General features: G+C 36.6%; 1 protein-coding gene across 1 annotated transcript in view; it reads left to right on the top strand.

Annotated features, from left to right (window-relative positions):
• Nucleotides 1-18519, top strand: part of LOC109036724 (protein Skeletor, isoforms B/C) — a 155483-nt gene extending 136964 nt beyond the window's left edge. The window contains exon 12 of the mRNA XM_072303976.1: nt 5750-18519. Within this exon, the coding sequence (XP_072160077.1) occupies nt 5750-5938 (189 nt within the window). The 3' untranslated portion in view covers nt 5939-18519. The remainder of the gene's footprint in view (nt 1-5749) is intronic.
• Nucleotides 18520-20728: the final 2209 nt, after the last annotated feature.

The following is a 20728-nucleotide window of genomic DNA, read 5'->3' as shown; positions in this document are numbered from 1 at the left end:
AACCTTAGGAAGGAAGAATTTGGAAACCCAAATTAAGCTAAAAGAAGCATTTAATGAAACAAGAAGGCACACTACTTTCTTACCTTATAATAAGGAGTAATTGTAATAAATAACAAGAATAACTGGGTTTTTACCAAAAAGAAGACAGATCATACAAACATAGATCAAGTTGTAAGACAATATAGAAAAAACATGGTAACCATGGATATGTATATGGAACATACCGCGCCCCTTGAACCCTGCAAGGGATTCAACAGATTCTTTCAGGGACTTAATAAGGGACATAATCGGGGGGGGGGGGGGGGGTCCGATTAAAAAATGAGCTGGAGTAAGAGGTGTTAAATCATTTGGATTATCACTCATAGCTGTTAGGGGACGAGAATTCAAACAAGCTTCTACTTGTGCAAGCAACGTTTGGAATTCTTCACAAGTGAAAACAAAATTTCCTGCAACTCTTTTCAGGTGGAATTTTAGTGATTTAATTGCAGCCTCGTATAATCCCCCGAAATGAGGAGCTCTAGGTGAAATAAAATGCCAATATATAGAGTTACTAGATAAAACATGCTGAAATTTTTCATTATTAGAAAGCGAGTACAACATATCGTGCAATTCCTTATTAGTGCGAATAAAGGTTTTGGAATTATCTGAGTAGATATCTGAGGGGAATCCTCTTCTGGAAATAAACCTTCTCAAAGCGGCAATAAAATCATTTACAGATAAATTACTTACTAATTCACAATGAATTGCCTTCGTTGCAAAGCAAACGAATAATGAAACATATGATTTCACCCTTATTTTACTCTTACAGTATGGTTTTAAAAAAAATAGGACCACAAAAATCGACTCCGCAAATTTTGAAAGGTCGTAGCTCAGTTACTCGGTGAGATGGCAATGGTGCCATAATTTGGGTTAGAAGTTTGGGGCGAGCAACTGTACAACCGAAACAATTGCGTACGGTGAAATAAGCTTCAGATCTTCCTTTTAAAGGCCAGAACCGTTGACGTATTGAAGCCAGCAAGGCTTGAGGGCCTGGATGAAATAGTCGAACAGAATGTTCGTGTCTAAAAATTAAGTTCGTCAATTTATGTCTATTTGGTAATATTATAGGAAATTTTTGTGCGTAAGGAATTCTTGCATTACGTAAACGACCATTGACCCTTAAAACTCCAGTTTCATCAAGGAAGGGATTTAATGCTAAAAGTTTGCTTTTTTTTGTGTAAAGCACCGGAAGACAGATCTGAAATATCACGCGAAATTGCTTCCGATTGGGCAATTTTAATCAATTTATTTAAAGAACTGTCGCATTCAGCTGCTGTTAATTCTCCAATCTTTCTACATGGCTTGTTTTTAGACTTAGAATTGAAAATAAACCGTTGAACATATGCAAAAACTCTTATCAGTTTAGAAAGGGAAGAGTATTTCTCAAATAAGTCAAAGGGCTTAATTGAAATTACGTGAGAAGTACAAGAAGACTGCATTTCAGTAGACAAATCATTATCAAACCTAATGTCTTGATGACAATGTTGGAAAATACCCGGGTTATGTAACATTTCTGGTCCATGCCACCATAAACTTGAGTTTATTAAAGTCGAAGACTGAACCCCACGAGAAATTAAATCAGCAGGATTTTGATCTGATGATACATGACACCAGTGAGCATTTTTAGTATTCAACTGAATTTCAGCCACTCTATTCACTACAAAGGTTTTCCAACGATTTGGAGGTTCACGAATCCAGTCAAGAGTAATCGTCGAATCAGTCACAAGAAAATCGCCGAAAAGGGCATCCGCATAGCATTTAAAACTTGAGACAATAATCGTGATAAAAGTAATGCCCCACATAGTTCTAATCTTGGTAAACTAGTAGAATGCAACGGAGCCACGCGGGATTTGAAATTAATAATTGACAGTGAGAGGTTTCGTCTTTATCAATCGAACGAACGTAAATGCAAGCACCGTAAGCTCGGATTGACGCATCAGAAAAACCATGCAACTCTACATTAACAGCATAAGGAGAAACAACGTGTCTAGGAATTTCTAATTTTGAGATTAACAACATATCTGAACAAAAATTTGTCCATAGAGTAAAAATAGACTGAGGCACCGATTCATCCCAGAGAATCTTTAGCTTCCAAATGTCTTGCATTATCAGCTTGGCCCGTATTACTAACGGACTTAAGAAAGATAATGGATCAAAAATCTTAGAAGTATCAGAGAGAATGCTACGTTTAGTAATTTTTGAATTTTTAGTGTGCTCAAATATCGATAAATTAGATATCAAAAAACAATCTTTAAAAGTATTATAAACAAGGCCAAGGGTTTTTACTATATCATTTGGCGCAAGTTGATGTATAGATCGAATCGCTTGAAATGCAGAGGGTTTTAATCCAAAGGTAACTCGAGTCAAGCGGTAAGTCAAAATCTCCCCAGTTTGGCGGTCACGCCAAAGAATCCTCAACATATCCCGATCATTAGGATCTATTGAAACTTGTCGATACATTTTTTCAATATCTGCAATTAGTACGTATTTATGTTTTCGGAAACGTAGTAAAATTGAAATTAGATCTTCTTGGATTGTTGGACCTGACATTAGAACATCATTTAATGATACCCCTGAAGTAGTGGTAGCTGAGCCATCAAAAACTACACGCAATTTAGAAGTCAATTTTGACTCATTTATGACAGCATGATGGGGTAAATAAAATACACGTGAATTGTTTAACTCACTTTCGGGAACCAATTCTAAATGCCCCAATGACAAATATTCATTTATAACATCAGAGTATCTTACAAATAACTCTGGAGTGAGCCGCTTCTCAAGAGATAATAAACGACGTAGCGCTTGAGATCTAGACTCTCCCAAAAATGGCAGTTTAAAAGGTAACTTTAGTTCATACCTTCCGCAAGGTAGACGTTTATAGGTATTTAAAAAATGTTTCTCGCATTCAACTTCTTCGATAGATTTACCTTTAAATTTAGGGGTATAGGCTGAACTCTCTTCTAATTCCCAAAATTTGCCTAAATTATCAAATTTTCCATTGAAGATTGGCAAATCCGCAGGTTTCAGATTTAAAATTGATAGGAAGGGAGAAATTTGAGAACCGATGGAAACTGCAGCTGAGTTATTCTGAGTGCATGCCGCATCTTGAAGCATTTTTGTCTTCGCTAGCGCCTGAAAATACTGATTCTCGAAAGCTTGTAGATTAGGAGCTCTGGAAGGATCAATTTTTTTCCATTCATGAATCACCCGAAATTGCCTATCCAGAAGGGGTAAGACGCTCTTATACCTGACTTCCAGTTCATTCGGAGAGATATTACCGGATGCCAAATACGCGGTAAAGGAATCCAGCTGACTTTGGATCGATTCACTGGTTACCTCCAGAGCCAATGGTCTCACATCGGCATCAGAGTCCATCGTGCGAGAAGGATAAGGAAGGAGAAGGGAAGAGAAAAGGCCAGGAACAGCTAAAATAAAATGAATACTAACATTAATATTTGAAACACCGCGTTTAAAGTCATTGATTTTAGACTCACCATAGATGATCATATCAAAGATTGAATAGCAGCACAACCATAAAACAGAAAATCGATATTTCATCGAAAATTCTTACTCTGGAACTCAGTGGGTAGTCATACCGATACTCTGCCATATTCTGACTTACTATACTAGTAGTCAAGCTCTGGCCAGAATCACTGAAGTGAAGAAAGACATATCGAGATTCTAACAGAATCAAGCGCTCAGTCAGTGGGTAGTCATACCGATACTCTGCCATATTCTGACTTACTAAACTAGTAGTCAAGCTCTGGCCAGAGTCACTGTACTGAAGATAGCTGCGCAAACTATCAAGAATCGGTCAGATTCTGCGCCCAATCAGTGGGTAGTCATACCGATACTTTGCCATATTCTGACTTACTAAACTAGTAGTCAAGCTCTGGCCAAAGTCACTGTCGATTGATCGATAGTCAACTGAAGAATCTGGCAGATTCGATACTCATATCAAATCGTCTTGTCTAGATGGAGAAGGTACATGTTAGTAAATGAGTTCATCAATACAAAAAGGGCATACAACAACACACAAATGAAAGAGCAAATTCAATGAAGAGTAATTCAAGAAAAATTCATCAATGACATTCCATGATCCTCAAAGGGGAGTAAGGAAAACAATAATCTTCAACATTAGGTTAGTATTTTCTTCTTAACGAAAATAAAAATGAGAATCCATCAGCTGTTATCTAAACAGATATCGAACAACTGAACCGTTGCCAATTTTAACATATAAAATTATAACTCGGAAAGCATCAGCTGTTATCTGAAAGGTATCGAAGTAGCAACTGAACTGCGTTGCCAAACTTCATAATAAAATGAAAAACCTTGAAAACGTCAGATTGAAACAATTTGAAAAGATTCCTTCAAACTTTCTGAAATATTGCCAAAACCTCAAAACAAAGACCACCAGAAATCATATACTGTAAATAAATTTCCTGCGTTGTGTATATCCTGGTCACGGCACCAAAAATGTTACGCATTTTCTCACAAAAAATAGAGGTTAGGCAAGACAAGAATAAAGGAAAATTGATGGAAACGAACCTTAGGAAGGAAGAATTTGGAAACCCAAATTAAGCTAAAAGAAGCATTTAATGAAACAAGAAGGCACACTACTTTCTTACCTTATAATAAGGAGTAATTGTAATAAATAACAAGAATAACTGGGTTTTTACCAAAAAGAAGACAGATCATACAAACATAGATCAAGTTGTAAGACAATATAGAAAAAACATGGTAACCATGGATATGTATATGGAACAGATGTCCTTATTAGTCTCATACCTTTGGGCACCACTCAATTTCCTTAATATTATAGACTGCATTGATTGTAATGATTTTAAATTAGTTTTGGGGCACAGCCCCAAATTTGGCAACCATAAGCCCAAGTGGGTCAAATATAACGTCACTACTACAAGTATTTCCTTGTATCTATCTACATGGTTAAAACTAAAACTAAGCGAATTGCATTTGTTATACTAGTGTTGCACCAAACAGCGTATCTCTTTGAGGGAAAATTGTGCTCATATGGGTTTTTTCCCCTCTGTATTGAGATTTTCAGCTTTATGCTGATTTTTAACGCACGTTGGCTGAAAAAATTCCAACATGCTGCAATTTTTACTGCAGCCAACCACTAATGGAGATGTTGCATGTGTGAGGAATTTGCGATTTGACCATTGATTCCTATGTAAAAGTTCGCGAGAAACACGATGGTGCCACTGGTTTTCTCTGAAATCATCTCCCAAGCTCAAAAAAAGCTCTCAAAGTGAGGCCAAAATGGAGGGGATATCCCACGCTACCCTGAGAGTCCACCTCTACATCAAAACAAACTCTCCATGCAAAGATAGGGAGCAAATACATTGACAGGGTTGCCACTTTATTTGGGGACTCCAAAACTAAAAACACGGCAACCCTGCTAGTGTATTTGCTCCCTATCTTTGCATGGAGCGTTTGTTTTGATGTAGAGGTGGACTCTCAGGGTAGGGCGGGATATCCCTCCATTTTGGCCTCACTTTGAGAGCTTTTTTTTGAGCTTGGGAGTTGATTTCAGAGAAAACCAGTGGTACCGTCGTGTTTCTCGCGAGCTTTCACATAAGAAACAACAGTCAAATCGCAAATCCCTCACACATGCAACATCTCCATTCCTTCCTCCCACGCTGCCTTTCACAAATTTCCATTAATCATCACTCTTTTGGTCCATTTACAGTGTTACACGCACAATAATCTGGGCTGGAAAATCCACGTACTGGACTCCGAGGAGGAGTTGAGACTGGTCAAGGCAGGTAGCATCAGCAAAGGTGGAGCCTCCATCACCTACGCCTCCACTCTTCTCCTAACCGTAGCCCTTTCTTTCATTCTACACTCGATTTGTAATTTCGTTTCTGTCACCAGATAAGACTCACATCTACAACGCCGCTAATATGTTCGCGAAAAAAATGTCAGCAGTTATTCAGCAACGTCGGGTTTACTATTCTGCCATGCTTAGGAAAAATGCTGTAAAACATTCGAGAGTTACCAAATTTCCTTCCCTAAAATGTCTTTTTTTGCTGACAGTTGTGCATATTTTTCCTTCAAATTTCTTGATGTTTTAGATTAAATTGTGAACAAAATCGCTTGAAAAATTGGAGGAATATTATTTAAATTTTTTCCCGAAAATTATTTTTTGAAGGCAATATGGCAACGCCCGAAGGCATTTACGGCGTTCTTCCTTAGGACGGCAGTATTCAGATTCATGGATTGATCAGATCACTACATTGTTCGATGTCCTCACTCACATTCTGAGACTCTGTCCCGTGTGGCTTTGGCTGACCACGCTTTGGTTATAGAGACTTACATAAATTAGTCTTCAATTTTTGTGAGCTAAGGTCTAGTTTGTCACACACGGTCACAGATATCGATTTTTGCTGACTGATAGCATTGAGAGATATTACATCTCTGCATATTTTTGGGTAAAATTCGGTTTAGCAAATATTACTGTTGGTGATGTCAAGAATACTGCCGTGATGAGCAAAAACGTCGTATGGGCCATCAGGCGTTGACAGATTTCCTTCGATAAATCGCGAATTTTCAGGAGAATTTGTGAATATTTCTTCGCAGATTTTCCAGAGGATTTCGTTCGTAATATGATCTAAAAAGTCTGAAAATTTTAAGGAAAAATATTCATAACTTTTTTCTAAATTTAATATTTTTAAGAGGAAATTTGGCAACATTCGAATGCTCATACGGCATTTTTCCTTAGCACGGCAGGACAGTAGCGTCTACTTTTGACTTTTCTGCTCGACTTTATCTTAGATGAAAAAATTAGTTTTTTGAAAATTATGATCACTACCCCTAGCGACGCGACACCTTCCTAGCAACCAACCAATTAAAATTACATGAGTTGACATACATTGTAAAATCGTACGATTGCTGAATATCTGCTGATTCTAATACTTAGAGCGTGTTTTCGTCCCCAATTTGAAAGACTTCGAGGAATCTGACGATTCATACCAAAGCTGCGGCCAACGATTTGCCTAAATTTCAGAATTCACTCGATCATAGTTTGTTCTGAACTCACGCGATTATACTCAACGCAAGTTTTTTTTCGTCGGTTTCAGAGGTGAATTTTCGCGATCGAATGTGATACGTTTTCGTCTCATATTCAAAAGTCATTCAATTTTCACGTCATATTCTACTTTCTTGAAAATTTCGAATTAACCCATACTGCCTGCTAAGGACGAACGCCGTATGAGCCATAAGGCGTTGCCAAATTTTCTTCGGTAAATTACGAATTCTCGGGAAATTTTTTAAATATTTTCCATCCGATTTTTCGGAGAATTTTGTCCACAATTTAATCTGAAGTTCCTGAAAACTTCAAGGAAAAATATTCAACTTTCAACATAACTCCTCAAAAATAAACATTTTATTGAAGGCAATTTGGCAACACTTAAATTTTCACACGGCAGCATAGGGACGAAACCAAGCATAAATCGATGGAACTGGTGGGAATGACACTGTCATCAGCTCTCTTCGAACTCCTAGAAATCATATTTTCTTCAAGATCAATGTCCAATTTTCTTGAATGAGTTTTTATGGTTGAATTAAGTACTTAGTGCGTTTAAATATTGCAGGCAGTCAATAATCGACAGCAATTCTGCCGTGCTAAGGAAAAGCGCCGTATGAACGTTCGAGAGTTGCCAAAGTTCCCTTGATAAGTCATGTATTTTTGACGATATTTATGCACATTTTTTTTAAAAAAATTTCTGATGTTTTAGATAAAATTGCGTACGAAACAGTCTTAAAATTTTGGGAGGAATTATTCACAATTTTCCCCGTAAATTCAGTTTTTATCGAAGGAAACTTGGCAACGCCTGAAGGCTCATACGGCGTTCTTTCTTAGCATGGCAGAATTTGCCTGTGGCATGCGTGTTAACTCGTCAAATTGAAGTAATTCGCGCTGCAGAGTAATAGTTTCATTGGCCAAGAACTTCAAACGCATCGACTCGCCTTAAACGCCTTCAAATCTCGGCGATTCTTTCCGCTTTACATATGACAGTTAGTTTAGTTGCCTATACGAATCAGACTCAACTAAGGTCACTGATTTCGCTACACATACTCGTGACTGTGTTAGCTGGCACTACACATTCCAGCGGAGAAAATTCTCCTTGCATTGCAAACATAAAAATCAGTACTTTCAAAAGTGTTCCTTTAGTTCTGAACCATTAAATATTCGAATTCAATACAAATAGATTGGAATTTTCTGACGATTGCTCGTTGCCTACGACATTTACGAATGAATATGGGCTCAAGCGACAAAGATGATTTATCCGAGAGTAAGATGGACGCAAAACTCGTTCCCGCCTATTCTCAGCAAACTGGATTCTCTATTTTTCTCCTAATTTCGTTGACTTATCCATTCTCGAGCTTAGCTGGACGTATTTCTATCAAACGGAACTATGTGCATCAAGACATGACCCCTGAGACCCATAAGAATATATGCATAATAGGGCTCACGTCATAGTGCATATAGTTCCGCTTGAGAGAAATGCATCCAATTGGTTGAAAAAAATCCACCAAACATCTGTATCACTTAACCTTCACATATTTCAAAAAGCGCATCATATTCGATCGGGAAAATTCACCTCATATTACTGCGAGGTTTATTGTCTCGCAGAACTAAATGCTCAAAACGTCCTAATCGGTCTGGAATACATTACGAAACCGTGAATCAGCCAATTTGAAGTCAATCTGATTGGAATACTAAGCACTCTCCTCCATATGGACTGCATTTTGCAATTTGGAACTATAAATTCTGGCTCATCTGAAAAAACACTTATGTGCATAGGGAAACTAATGGCACTTACGTTGTTTTTAGACCGGGCCAGAATTTATGGGTCCAAATTGCAAAATGCAGTCCATATCATGTTCCGTTTCCACACATTCACTAGGGCATTACGTGAAAAGGTTTACATTAGAGGACTACGGTTCCAACTGTAGAGGCTGTAGGCTAATTTGATTACATTTTGCAATAAGGAGCCACTATTTCTGGCCCATTTTAGTAACAAACATACATGCCATTGCCCTATGCATATATGTGACTTTATGGGAGAGCCAAAGATAGTGGTTCCTTGTTTTAAAATGTAATCCAATCGTACAGAATCGCGTCGATGCCCATAGAATGTTTGCTAATGGGACAGCAGTGTTGTCAACTCGATTAAAATCCAAATGGTTTCAGCTACAGTGGTTTTCGGTGTGAACTCTGTTTAAACGTGTAATAGGTAGATTTGCCGTGCTAAGGAAAAATACCTTCAGGCGTTGCCAAGTTACCTTTATTAAAACACGAATTTCCTGGTAAACTTAAGAATAATTTATTTGCAATTTTTCAGATACTTTTATTCGCAATTTCACTTGAAGTTCCTGAAAATTTCAACGAAAAATATTCATAACTTTCCTTAATAATAAACATTTAACCGAAGGAAATTTGGCAACTCCGGCGAAAATAATCATACGGCGTTCTTCCTTAGCACGGCAGAATTATATGCACGTGAGAGCGAAAAATTGTGAATTGCGAATTTTTGGAAAAAATGCTTAAAATTCTCCAAATCGTGCAGGATTTAAAATCCAGCTGCGCGATTAGACACAAATGCAAGACGAATCGTCGATTTTAGAGTGTGAACTTAACAATGCGTCACAACTTTAACGGTGGTCATATTACGTTTCCGGCTTCATTGAAAAGCATAATTAGCTAATAAACTGATCTTGCTCTAACCGGATTGACAACCCTGCAAAAAATAATCAGAAATGAAACTACAAAATCCAAAGTAGAATATCACGTTCAAACATATCAACTTAGGAATTAGTTTGTACATAATAATTTTAAATCCTTGATTCTTCTGTTGTTTTTTAAACAATTATCGCTATCAGTAACTGAGCGGCGTACCTAAATTGAAGCATCAGGCTCGAGATACAGGAAGATTACTGGATATAAAAGTCGCCAGAAAAGGGACAATAAAATCATATTACCATGTCTGAAATGTAAGGGGATGCTGAAGATGATTTTATAGTGGACGACAAATACGTATAAAGACCACCTTTATTCAATCAGTTAATTATGTAATCAGCATAATATTTCGAACACGGAAAAAATTAAATTGCTGATTTGACAATTAAATTGCTAAAAAAAAGTGACTGCAATGTTTCAACGTAGATTTTACAACAAAAAAATGCTACTTTAACCACCCCCGTGGTTAAATTAACTTACAATAGCGGTTAAAGTTGCATTTTTTGTAAAATCTACGTTGAAAAATTTCAGTCTTTTTTTTTAGCAATTTAATTTTTTCCATGAAGCAGATAGATGAAGAGCCAAGAGCAGTGGCGTGGCGTGCTTTGCGATATATCGATTGATCTGACATTTAAACCTATGGAAAAGAATCGATAGACAGAGTGTTCGTAACGAACACCTTAATATTCGATTCTTTCTTATGGCTTCAAACGGGGAAATATCGATAATCGATTGTTCACGCCACGCCACTGGCCGAGAGCTCTCATTTTCTCACTCTTCTCGAATTTTTTATCATGAGAATTGAGAGTGGGAAATCATAAGTATGAATATCGATGGCTGAACTCGAAAAACATGAATTTCGGTTTTTGACGTTTCATATTCCCCTATATGTACTCTACGTTCTACTTCAGAGACTAATACTCTGAAAGGTAAATGCAATTTCTTCCGAAGTCTCCTTTTTCTGTTCAGTTTAAAGATCAGTTTGTGAATATTTCAACAAATAAATATGGCTCGTTTCTCTTTGAGAAACTAAGAGTAAAAAGGAGAAACGCCGAAATCGGAACAAGTGGATCCTGGATTGCGAGTTCAGTCATCGATAAATAATCAAATCTCCGGCGACTTTACAATGAAATGCAGTCTATCTGTATTTGACTTTCAAAATTTTGCGGCCGTGCTGAAAAATATTAACGTTGAAACTTAGTTCTGATCGCCCGTTTAGTTTGGTCGCTCAGTTACTTGGAGATAGTCTTAGTGAATTTGAAGTATGCCAATCTAAGAAGGAAACCCTCTGCTTCGAACTTTTCGAAAGTCTTTCTTCAAGAATCACATGAAAGTGCACGATATATTCATGTTGCAATCGCTGTGGAAAATCCAAAGAATAGGCAAATGCCAAACAACGATTCAAAAATATTTTTTAGCCTATCTCTTTTCTGTATTTTTCAACCCGCATTTCTGTGTAAATAAGTAATCATTTTTAGGAGAAAGGAAAGATATTGTCCTGTTGTTTTTTGTTTATCAATTCAGCTAATTATCATATCTACTATTTTGTATTATCAGGGCGGTAACTAATTGGAGGCGTTCTCTTGGTCTAATTATACTGGCTAAATTCGGTCTACGCGCGATGTAACGATTTCGAAAATCCGTGCTGCAGAATTTTTAAAAATCTTCATTATAAACGTAGACAGTTTTTCTTTCTTTTTGAAGATGAGCTATCTCGTGACGTCTTCCTGCTTTAGTGTGAAAGAGAAAATTCAACAGCTTGATAATATCTGAGAACTAAGAAATCGATTGTCTAGGGAAATGTTTGGAGCAAAACTTCATACATTTAAATGCCTTGAATCATTCACAAATATTGATTAAAAAGAATGGATATAATATTTTTAAAAGAAGCAAATAATTACACGTTTTTGATACTATATGGATCTCATTCTAATCAGTCATTCAAATTGAGAAAATACGATCAGTGGCGTGGCGTGCTTTGCGATATATCGATTGTTATGCCATTTAAACCTATGGAAAAGGATCGATAAACAGGGTGTCTGCAGCGAACACCTCACTAATCGATTCTATACCATAGGTTTAAATGGCATAATAATCGATACATCGCAATTCACGCCTCGCTACTGCCGATGATACTCGTGAAAAGTATCCACATTGTTAAATAACAAGACAGTATCGTTAATCGCACTTTGATTCGCACACTCTCTAATTGTTAAGACTGAAACGGAGGATGATACTCCTTTTCAAAATCATCAATGACTAGACCTACCAATATTTTTGCTAGCGTCAACCTCACAGAACCCCCCCCCCCCTTTCAACTAAAGAGGAAGCTTGCGGGGGGAGGGGGTGTTGAAGCCAAAAAGAAAACGCCTCCGATTTAGGAAAATTGTTTCTTAAGATCAAAGTGACTTTGTACCTAATGTTTTTACGAAAATATCTTTTACTTCATATTATACTAGGATAGCTTCTTGATGTAGACAATATGTGTAACGCAACCGAATGACAATAATTTGAAAATTCGTGCTTTTAATTCAATAAAAAGACTCAATTTGTACAGGTAACTAAGACAATAAACTACGTTAATTATCTATGTGTAAGCAAAAGTTTTCTAGTTCTAAGATGACTAATTAGTTGCTCTCAATTATCATGTGAAAAATAACTTTATCACTTGTTGTTGTTGTTTGTAAAACTTAGTTACGATGTAAAGTCTCTCTTTTTCACTTTTTAATAGTAACCGAGAAAAAAAACATGCGTCCAGAAAATTCTCCGTTTTGTATCAGTAGCGTGGCCTGCTTTGCGATACATCGATTGTTATGCCATTTATACCTATGGAAAAGGATACATAAACAGGGTGTTCGCAGCGAACACCTTAATAATCGATTCTTTACCATAGGTTTAAATGGCATAACAATTGATAAATCGCAATCCACGCCACGCCACTGATTTGTATTGTTCCGTGACAAATAGACCGCGTTAAGCCACATCAGCTATTGCCAAATATAACAGGGACATTTTATTTTTTACGAGAGAACGTTAGTGCGGATTTCTTTAAAAATTTTCAGGAATTTGCTTAGCACTGTGGAGAAAATCCACTGAAATGTGGACAAAAAACCGCACAACCATTTTCATGTAAAAAATTAAATTGCCCAATTAAATTTGGCAATAGCTGATGTGCCTTGGTTTCTTTTTGTTTAACGCGGTCCACCAAATGGAGCCGTGTTACGAAGATCAGCTCTTGGAAGCGGCTTGGTACCTTTAATTTTTCAGAGAGCATATTTTCTTCAGATTTCATCAAATTGTATGTACCTATTCTAGAGTAAATTCAAAGTATTTAATTTTAACATTTCCTATTAGAACAATGTATATAAGTAATTTTGATGTGCCTAAATAGGCATATTTTGAATGAACGGGTCTCGAGGATTTTTATCACTCTTCATATAGGTAGCAACTGTTCAATCCACAGCCTTGAACCTCTTAAAATGTATACTAGATGTAAATTTGGCAAGACCCCGACCTATAGGCACCCATAGTTTAAAGTTTATAGATGAAGCCATAGTTTCCGAAAACTTCAGAAAGCGTTTAAGGGCCTCGAATGAATCCTTATTTATCAGTGATTGTGTATGACTCATATTTTATAGCTATAACCAAGGTGAATCTTAATTATTCATCTAGTTCTCATTTAAAACTAGCGGCTTCTATAATTGAAATCAGCTGCGTAACACTTGCAAGTAAGAATCTAAACAGTAATTCTCAAAATTGCTGAAATAAATCAGCTCATATACTTGCATTAAGAGAGAGAGACTTTAGTTGTTGGTTCGTTCGGGAGAAAATTACTCCAAAATCTCGCGACGAAAACATTTAAAAATCATATACATGTAATATTGGTAGTTTGGCATTCTTGATTCCATGCGTAAAAAAGGCTATAAGGTCAATTCAGATGAAATAAATGTTCAATTGTTTTTGTGATTTAATTTACGTTCGTAGGATGTAAATATTGATTCAGCTCCTCTATGCTAACCCAGATACATTTTTAAGGGAATGAAATACGTCAATTGAAGCACGGAATAAAATTGACCCTTATAATTTTAGCTGGTTTTAGAATAGAATACATTTATAGTGAAGACTTCTGAGAATGGGACGTTTTACACGAAAATATGAGTAGAAATGTTTGTAGGAAGTTAAGAATGATTCTTTTGGGAAAGTCTCTGAATATCGGAGGGAATTTTGAGCGGAAAAAAATCTACCGCCTTTGAAACATACATTTTTTCTTTTATGTTTACAAGAGAGGTGGAAAGGAGGAGACGCTTTGAAGATAATTTACCAACCGTATCAAGGTAGTGACAAGCACCTGCGATTTATTGCATATATCCGAAACAACAGAATAATCATGAAATTTTTAGTTTAGTCCTCAGAAAATTCCGAGTCTTTGGTGTAAATTCAAGAGGAAAAAAAATCAGGGGTCCTGCCTCCTCCTCATACTATTATTATTAATGTCAAAAAAAATAAAAAAAAAAAGAAATTGAAAAAAAAATCTGTTGTGCCACCAGAATCAAAAGTAGAAAATTTTAAAAAAGAGTCTCCTCAAAAATTCCATTAATTCAATGAGCTCACAGCTTTCCAAGTCGTCCTCCAAGTGAAAAATGCATCTTTGATTTAAGTTTTGACGTAACGGAAAAATTACGTGATGAATATTGTAGGAAAAAAAACACTAGCATTCACCTTCAGTCTGTAATTTTCTCTTTTTTTATGCAACGACTTTATCGCATAGAAACATAGATAATAGATAGTTGGACATTCAGAGTTGTTGTAAGCTTGCCATGGATTTTTAATTACGAGATACGAGCGAAAGCTCTAACTACGTTATTTCTTGTTTAAATGTCGCGTGCTCATTACTTTCTTAAAATTGCAGATGTAATAAAGATGATCATTTTAAACTCGAAATGACAAGAGGACATTGTTTTTAGAATTTTAATTTACTTCCATCCAAAAAGAAAATTATTGAATGAAACTGTCACTGTTCTTTTTAACATAAAACTATTCATTCAATTGTATAAATGTATAGTTGAAAGGAATCAGAGTCAAATTAAAAAGTCTCATTTAGTGTGTTCCCAGTTAAGTTCTCATGTCAAGAGTTACCTCTTTAGCAGAGTGCTTGGAAATCCAAAATATATAAAGCTTTTGAGAGAAGCAAATATATATGCCAAAATGATATTATATTCTTAAAAATTTAATTTCTTAGCTCCTTTAAAAGGAAAACATTGGAAACCATTTGGAGAACAATTTAATTTATTTTCGCATAATGAGTAATTTTAACACATACGTGTACGTTTTTACACTTTTTGTACATTTCTTACAGGACTTTCATGAGATACTATTTCTAGTTATTCCAAAGATGGAAATTTTATTTTAATTTTTTTCTGTCCACCTAAAATGTAAAAATATCACAATTCACTGTAAGTTTGGTGATAAACCGTAATAATGACAATAATATTGTATAACTAGCGTAAGATGTAGTGTGTTGGCATAGACAGTTCATTAGAACGATTTTATTTTTGAGTACTTTCACTACATGTTTTTCTTTAGACATTCTCTGAGTCAGTTTCGCAGAATATTGCAATGACTTCATTTTGTTTCTTTTCCTTTCTTATACTGTATCTGATTTTGAGAAACGCGCAATGCAAAGGTCTCCTTTCATATTACTAGTCGTGAGTAAGAAAAAAGATAGCTTACAAAGGTTGATCTGAAAAAAACTCGAAACCAAGTAAGCTCTTCAATGATCTTCATTTTTTTCATATCATTTTAGCGCAGGGATAAAAGACCACCCGAAGAGTTTCAAATGGACCCCACGAATTTCTGGTGGTAATTTATGCAGGTAATTGGCAAGCACTAATTTCCCTCCATTAAAATTGACCACAAGTGTTGATCTAGCTGATGCAGGATGCCTCTTTTAGAATCAATGGTGCCGTGCTAAGGAAAAACGCCGCATGAACCTTCAGGCGTTGCCAAATTTCCTTTGATAAAACACGAATTTCCTTGTAAACTCATGAATATTTCCTTTCCAATTTCTCAGATGATTTTGCTCGCAATTTCACCTAAAGTTCCTGAAAATTTCAAGGAAAAATATCCATGACTTGCCTCAAAAATAATTGAAGAAAATTTGGCAACTCTCGAATGTTCATACGGCGTTTTCCCGTAGCACGGCAGAGTTGCGCTGGTCACGGAATCGTTATTTTGATGCTCAATTATTGCAGAGGTGGATCCAGCAAATTGGCAACACCGGATTTCCTCCATTTAAAATCGATTCTTGTCGGAGCACCAAGCTCCTCCTAGAATCGATACATTTTCACAGCTGCGGGTCGATTGTTGAATCGTTATCGAATGCTTCTGATCGATAAATCCCTATCTTAACAATGCTATATATCGATCAAGGTCATTCGATAACGATTCAACAATCAAGGAGCAGGTTTGAATTAAGAAAAGACAATGTTGTCAATTTGCTGGATCTGCCAATGGATTATTGTAGATTAGTTAAAAATAATAAGATCTGTCCAAACAGCAACTTCTTACGTTCAATATTAACCGAGATATCGTGCCTTAAAAAAACTCGACTTATGACGTCATCAAACGAACTTGTGCATAACATGGTATGTGCCTCCGCCGTGGATGACGTCATAAATCGAGTTGTTCAAGGCGCTGTATCTCGGGTTTGAACGTAGAAAGATGCTGTTTGGACGGATCGTATTATTTTTAGCTGATCTACAAGAATAACGCACCAAAACACGATTCTGTGACCAGCGCAACTGACCAATCCTTTTGCACACATTTATAGGGATGATGATTTTCCAACTTGTAATGATGCCTCTGTTATCCTCTCTCGAATCACTTCATATAATCAGCTATACTATAGCTACGATATTAACAGGCCTCTCTTCTCCTCTCCTTTAACAGCCATTCACTCAGTAATTTTTGGTTTCAAACTACAAAAAGAAAGAAAAATCGTTTTTATCACATTCTATCTTTCTTAAAGCTGGAACTGCATGTGAAGCATTGCACCAGTTCATCACAGATAGATCCAGCAATTTGGCAACACCGGATTCCCTCCATTTGAACCTATGTTAAATAATCGATTCTCGTCAGAGCTCCTGACCCCTCCAAGAATCGATAAATTTCCATAGGTTTAACTGGAGAAAAAGAATGTTGCCAACTTGCTGGATCCGCCAATAATGCACCTGTCCATGTCAGTTTAATCGCAAAGAAGAAGTTGGACAATCTAGCTTTTTCTTTCAGCGAGGGAAAGCATATTCCAGGATTTTAAACAACTCCTAATTGCATGCGCAAATCTCAGTTACCATTTGTTTTGTTTTACGTCCTCTCAGTTTAATGTACGTTCCAATTCACTTTATCGTCATGTGATAAATTGACAATAATGAAATATAGTTGTAAGATGTATTTAGTGTTACTCCCAGAGTTCTTAAATTTTCTCTCTTGGATATGAAGAATGTTTAAGGATTGCACCGTAGAATAACAGTGTTGATGTGAAAAACTTGAAAGTTGGAAATCCTGGCTGATTTGCGGAGCTGAAATCCATCCATACCTGGAATGAATTTATTTCGATTCAATAAACCACTAACCGGCGTTAGAAATTCAATCTCACAATACACAGGTACTTGTGAAACTTACAGGATGGACACCGTGAAAACGTTAGAAATCCAGAAATTTAACCCCTGAGTAAATTATGTTTTAATTCACGGAAAAAACGGATTGCTAATTTAACAATAAAACTGTTAAAAAATATGCCTGACATGCTTAAAAAGTACATTTTACAATAGTGGCAAGCTAATATGAGCACAGGGTCGTTAAATTAGCATTTTTTTATTGTAAAATCTACATTGAAACATGTAGGATGCTTTTTTTAACTACAAAATTGTGAGATCAGCAATTTCATTTTATTTTCCGTGTTAAACATGCATGTGTCCTCTTTTGGATACAATTTAGATGATATTTAAGAGTATTAGACAGGACTTCTTGAGCCAAATCCTGATAAAAAAAAAAATAGAAAAAAATGTCTCTCTTCCTCAGGGGAAATTACTCTCCCCTCAAGCCTTTAAATGCATGAAAATTGAGCTTAAAAAAGAATAGAAGAATACACGAGGAAAAATTTGTCTTTTTTCATAATGTGTAAAATAATGTAATTTGCAATCCTGATTCCTAGTATACCTGCTGATATGAAAATCTATAATATTGTAGTCATGTTCTGCGGGAAAATTCTCCATAGTCCTTAAAGTCTTAGCCTGCCAATTGGCTCAAGAATTTAATTTATACATGCTCCTGGAATTTCATCGCTGCCGCGATTCCAAAGATTGGCAGATCCAGCAACTTGGCAACACCGGATGTCCTCCATTCAAACCTATGGAAAGGTATCGATTCTTGGAGGGGCCGGGTGCTCCGACAAGAATCGATTATTTAGCATAGGTTTAAATGGAGGACATCCGGTGTGGCCAAGTTGCTGGATCCGCCTCTGATTCCAAAAACGCAAGGATTTCCACGCCATCCGATGTTTCATTCTTCGTTGCAACCCTTCTATTATGTGACGTAATGCAGTCAATATGGTATGTTTACCTTAACGTTTACCATTTGTTTACTTGCTGTCATTATACTTTTTGTAAAAAAAAAAGAAAAAGGAAAAACGAAATAAATATTACGACTGTGCATTTTAACTGTCGTTGTTTTATTCAGAGTCCCCCCCCCGGCTCGCATTCGTTACGTAACGCTGGGATTGATCTCCCTCCCCTTTTGTAACGCACCGTAACGCTAGTTCAAACCCCACTACCCCCAAGTGCGTTACGTGATACTCAACGGCTCCGAAGCAGTGGCGTGGCGTGCTTTGCGATGTATCGATAGATCTCTCATTCAAACATACGGAAAAGGATCGATGGACACGGTGTTCGCTGCGAACACCTTAATAATCGATTCTTTACCATAGCTTCAAATGGAGAAATATCGATAATCGATCGTTCACGCCACGCCACTGCCCCTAAGGTAAGTTTCGCAAAAAACCCTGCTTATAAACTGCCGTGCTAAGGAAGAACGCCGTATGAGCTTTCAGACGTTGTCAAGTTTCCTCCGATGAAAAACCGAATTTACTAGAAAATTTGTCAATATTTTTTCCCAAAATTTTCAAACTATTTTGTACGCAATTTTGTCTAAAATTTCTGAAAATTCGAAGTAAAAATACGCATAATCGTTCTCAAAAATGCATGCTTTATCCGGGGCAATTCGGCAATTCGAATGATCATACGGCGATTTTCCTTAGCACGGCAGTATACTAACATGCACGGATCCTAAGCGCCTGTAAATCATTCAGAAACAGTTCAGCACTTCCTCTGCGAAAATGTTTTCATTGTAAAACGCATTGAAAGTACAGCAATGCTAAGGAAGAACGCCGTATGAACATTCGAGAGTTGCCAAATTTCCTTCGATGAAATGTTCACTTTGGAGGCATGTTAAAGATATTTTCCTTTGAATTCTCAGAATCTTTAGGTAAAATTGCGAACTAAATCATCTGAAAAATCGGGAGGAAAATATTCACAAGTTTACCAGGAAATTCGCGTTTTATCATAGGAAATTTGGCAATGCCTGAAAGTTCATACGGCGCTTTTCCTTAGCACGGCAGAGTATAGTCATACAATTTAGCTGGGATCAAACATTCCGCAAACGGCCCATTTTTCTTAAGGTGATTCGATGGACGCCATATTTTGTATCAGAACGGCATGCGATATATATCGCATCAATTGGTTCCATTTTTTCAGCTACTAGTCAATTTTCTCCAATTTTGGAATCGCAATTCTATTGTCAGGAGACTAAAACACTCACATACCAATTTAAACAAAGAAATTTAACGTAATGAAGGCTTGGTTTTTTTAGGGAGAAAATATCGCATTCGAGTGCAGTTTCTATATCAGTATCGAATGCGATATTTTCTCGCTAAAAAAAAAACCACGCCTTCATTACATTGAATTTCTTTGTTAAAATTGGTAAGTGAGTGCTTTAGTCTCCTGACAACAGAATTACGATCTCAAAATTGGAGAAAAATGACGAGTAGCTGAAAAAATGGAACCGATTGATGTGATATATCGCATGATGCCGTTCTGACACAAAATATGGCGTCCATCAAATCGCCTTAATTAAGTAATACGGAGGCAAGGAGGAGTCCAAAAAAAAAAGAAAAGAAAAAGAAGAGAAAAAAAACCTTCATTTGCACCGAGTTCAACAAAACGTACCAAGTTGCATTTTGGAAAAAAAAAAAAAAAAAAAAAAAAAAAGATTTGTGAGTATTTTTGAAGTCATCTTGGACCGTCATAAACTTTCTTAGTTCAAAAGTCCGAGATCAAGAAAAAATATTCCTCCTGTCCTCAGCCTTGATCCGCTCTAAAATGGACCGCATTGAACAGAGTGGAACCAAGCCACATCAGCTATTGCCAAATTTAATTGGACGAATTAATTTCTTGCATGAAAACGGTTGGGCGGATTTTCGTGCAAATTTCAGTGAATTATCTTCATAGTGCGACGCAAATTCCTTAAAATTTTCAAAGGAGTCCGCACAAACGTTCTCTCGTAAAAAATTGACTTGCCCAGTTAAATTTGGCAATAGCTAATGTGGCTTGGTTCCTTTCTGTTAAACGCGGTCCAAATGTATGTTTCAAACTTTTAACAGGCTTAGGCTTCTGTCTTACAGAATAGTGTCCCTTTATACTGAGAGTCAAGACAACACCCCCTCATGGAATCACAAACGGGATTAAAGATTACAGAAATTGAACGTTGCTTGTAATCTTTGATCGGCCCATTCTCGAATTCCTTTCTTCGTTCCTTCCCTAATTCCGTTTGTTTCTTGCCGACCCCGTAATTCCCTGGTCCATTCCAGTTTAC

This window comes from Bemisia tabaci, chromosome 9 (genome assembly GCF_918797505.1).
Source record: "Bemisia tabaci chromosome 9, PGI_BMITA_v3".
NCBI lineage: Eukaryota > Metazoa > Arthropoda > Insecta > Hemiptera > Aleyrodidae > Bemisia > Bemisia tabaci.
Note: the sequence above shows the minus strand (reverse complement) of the source record. Positions and strands in the feature narration are given on the sequence as shown.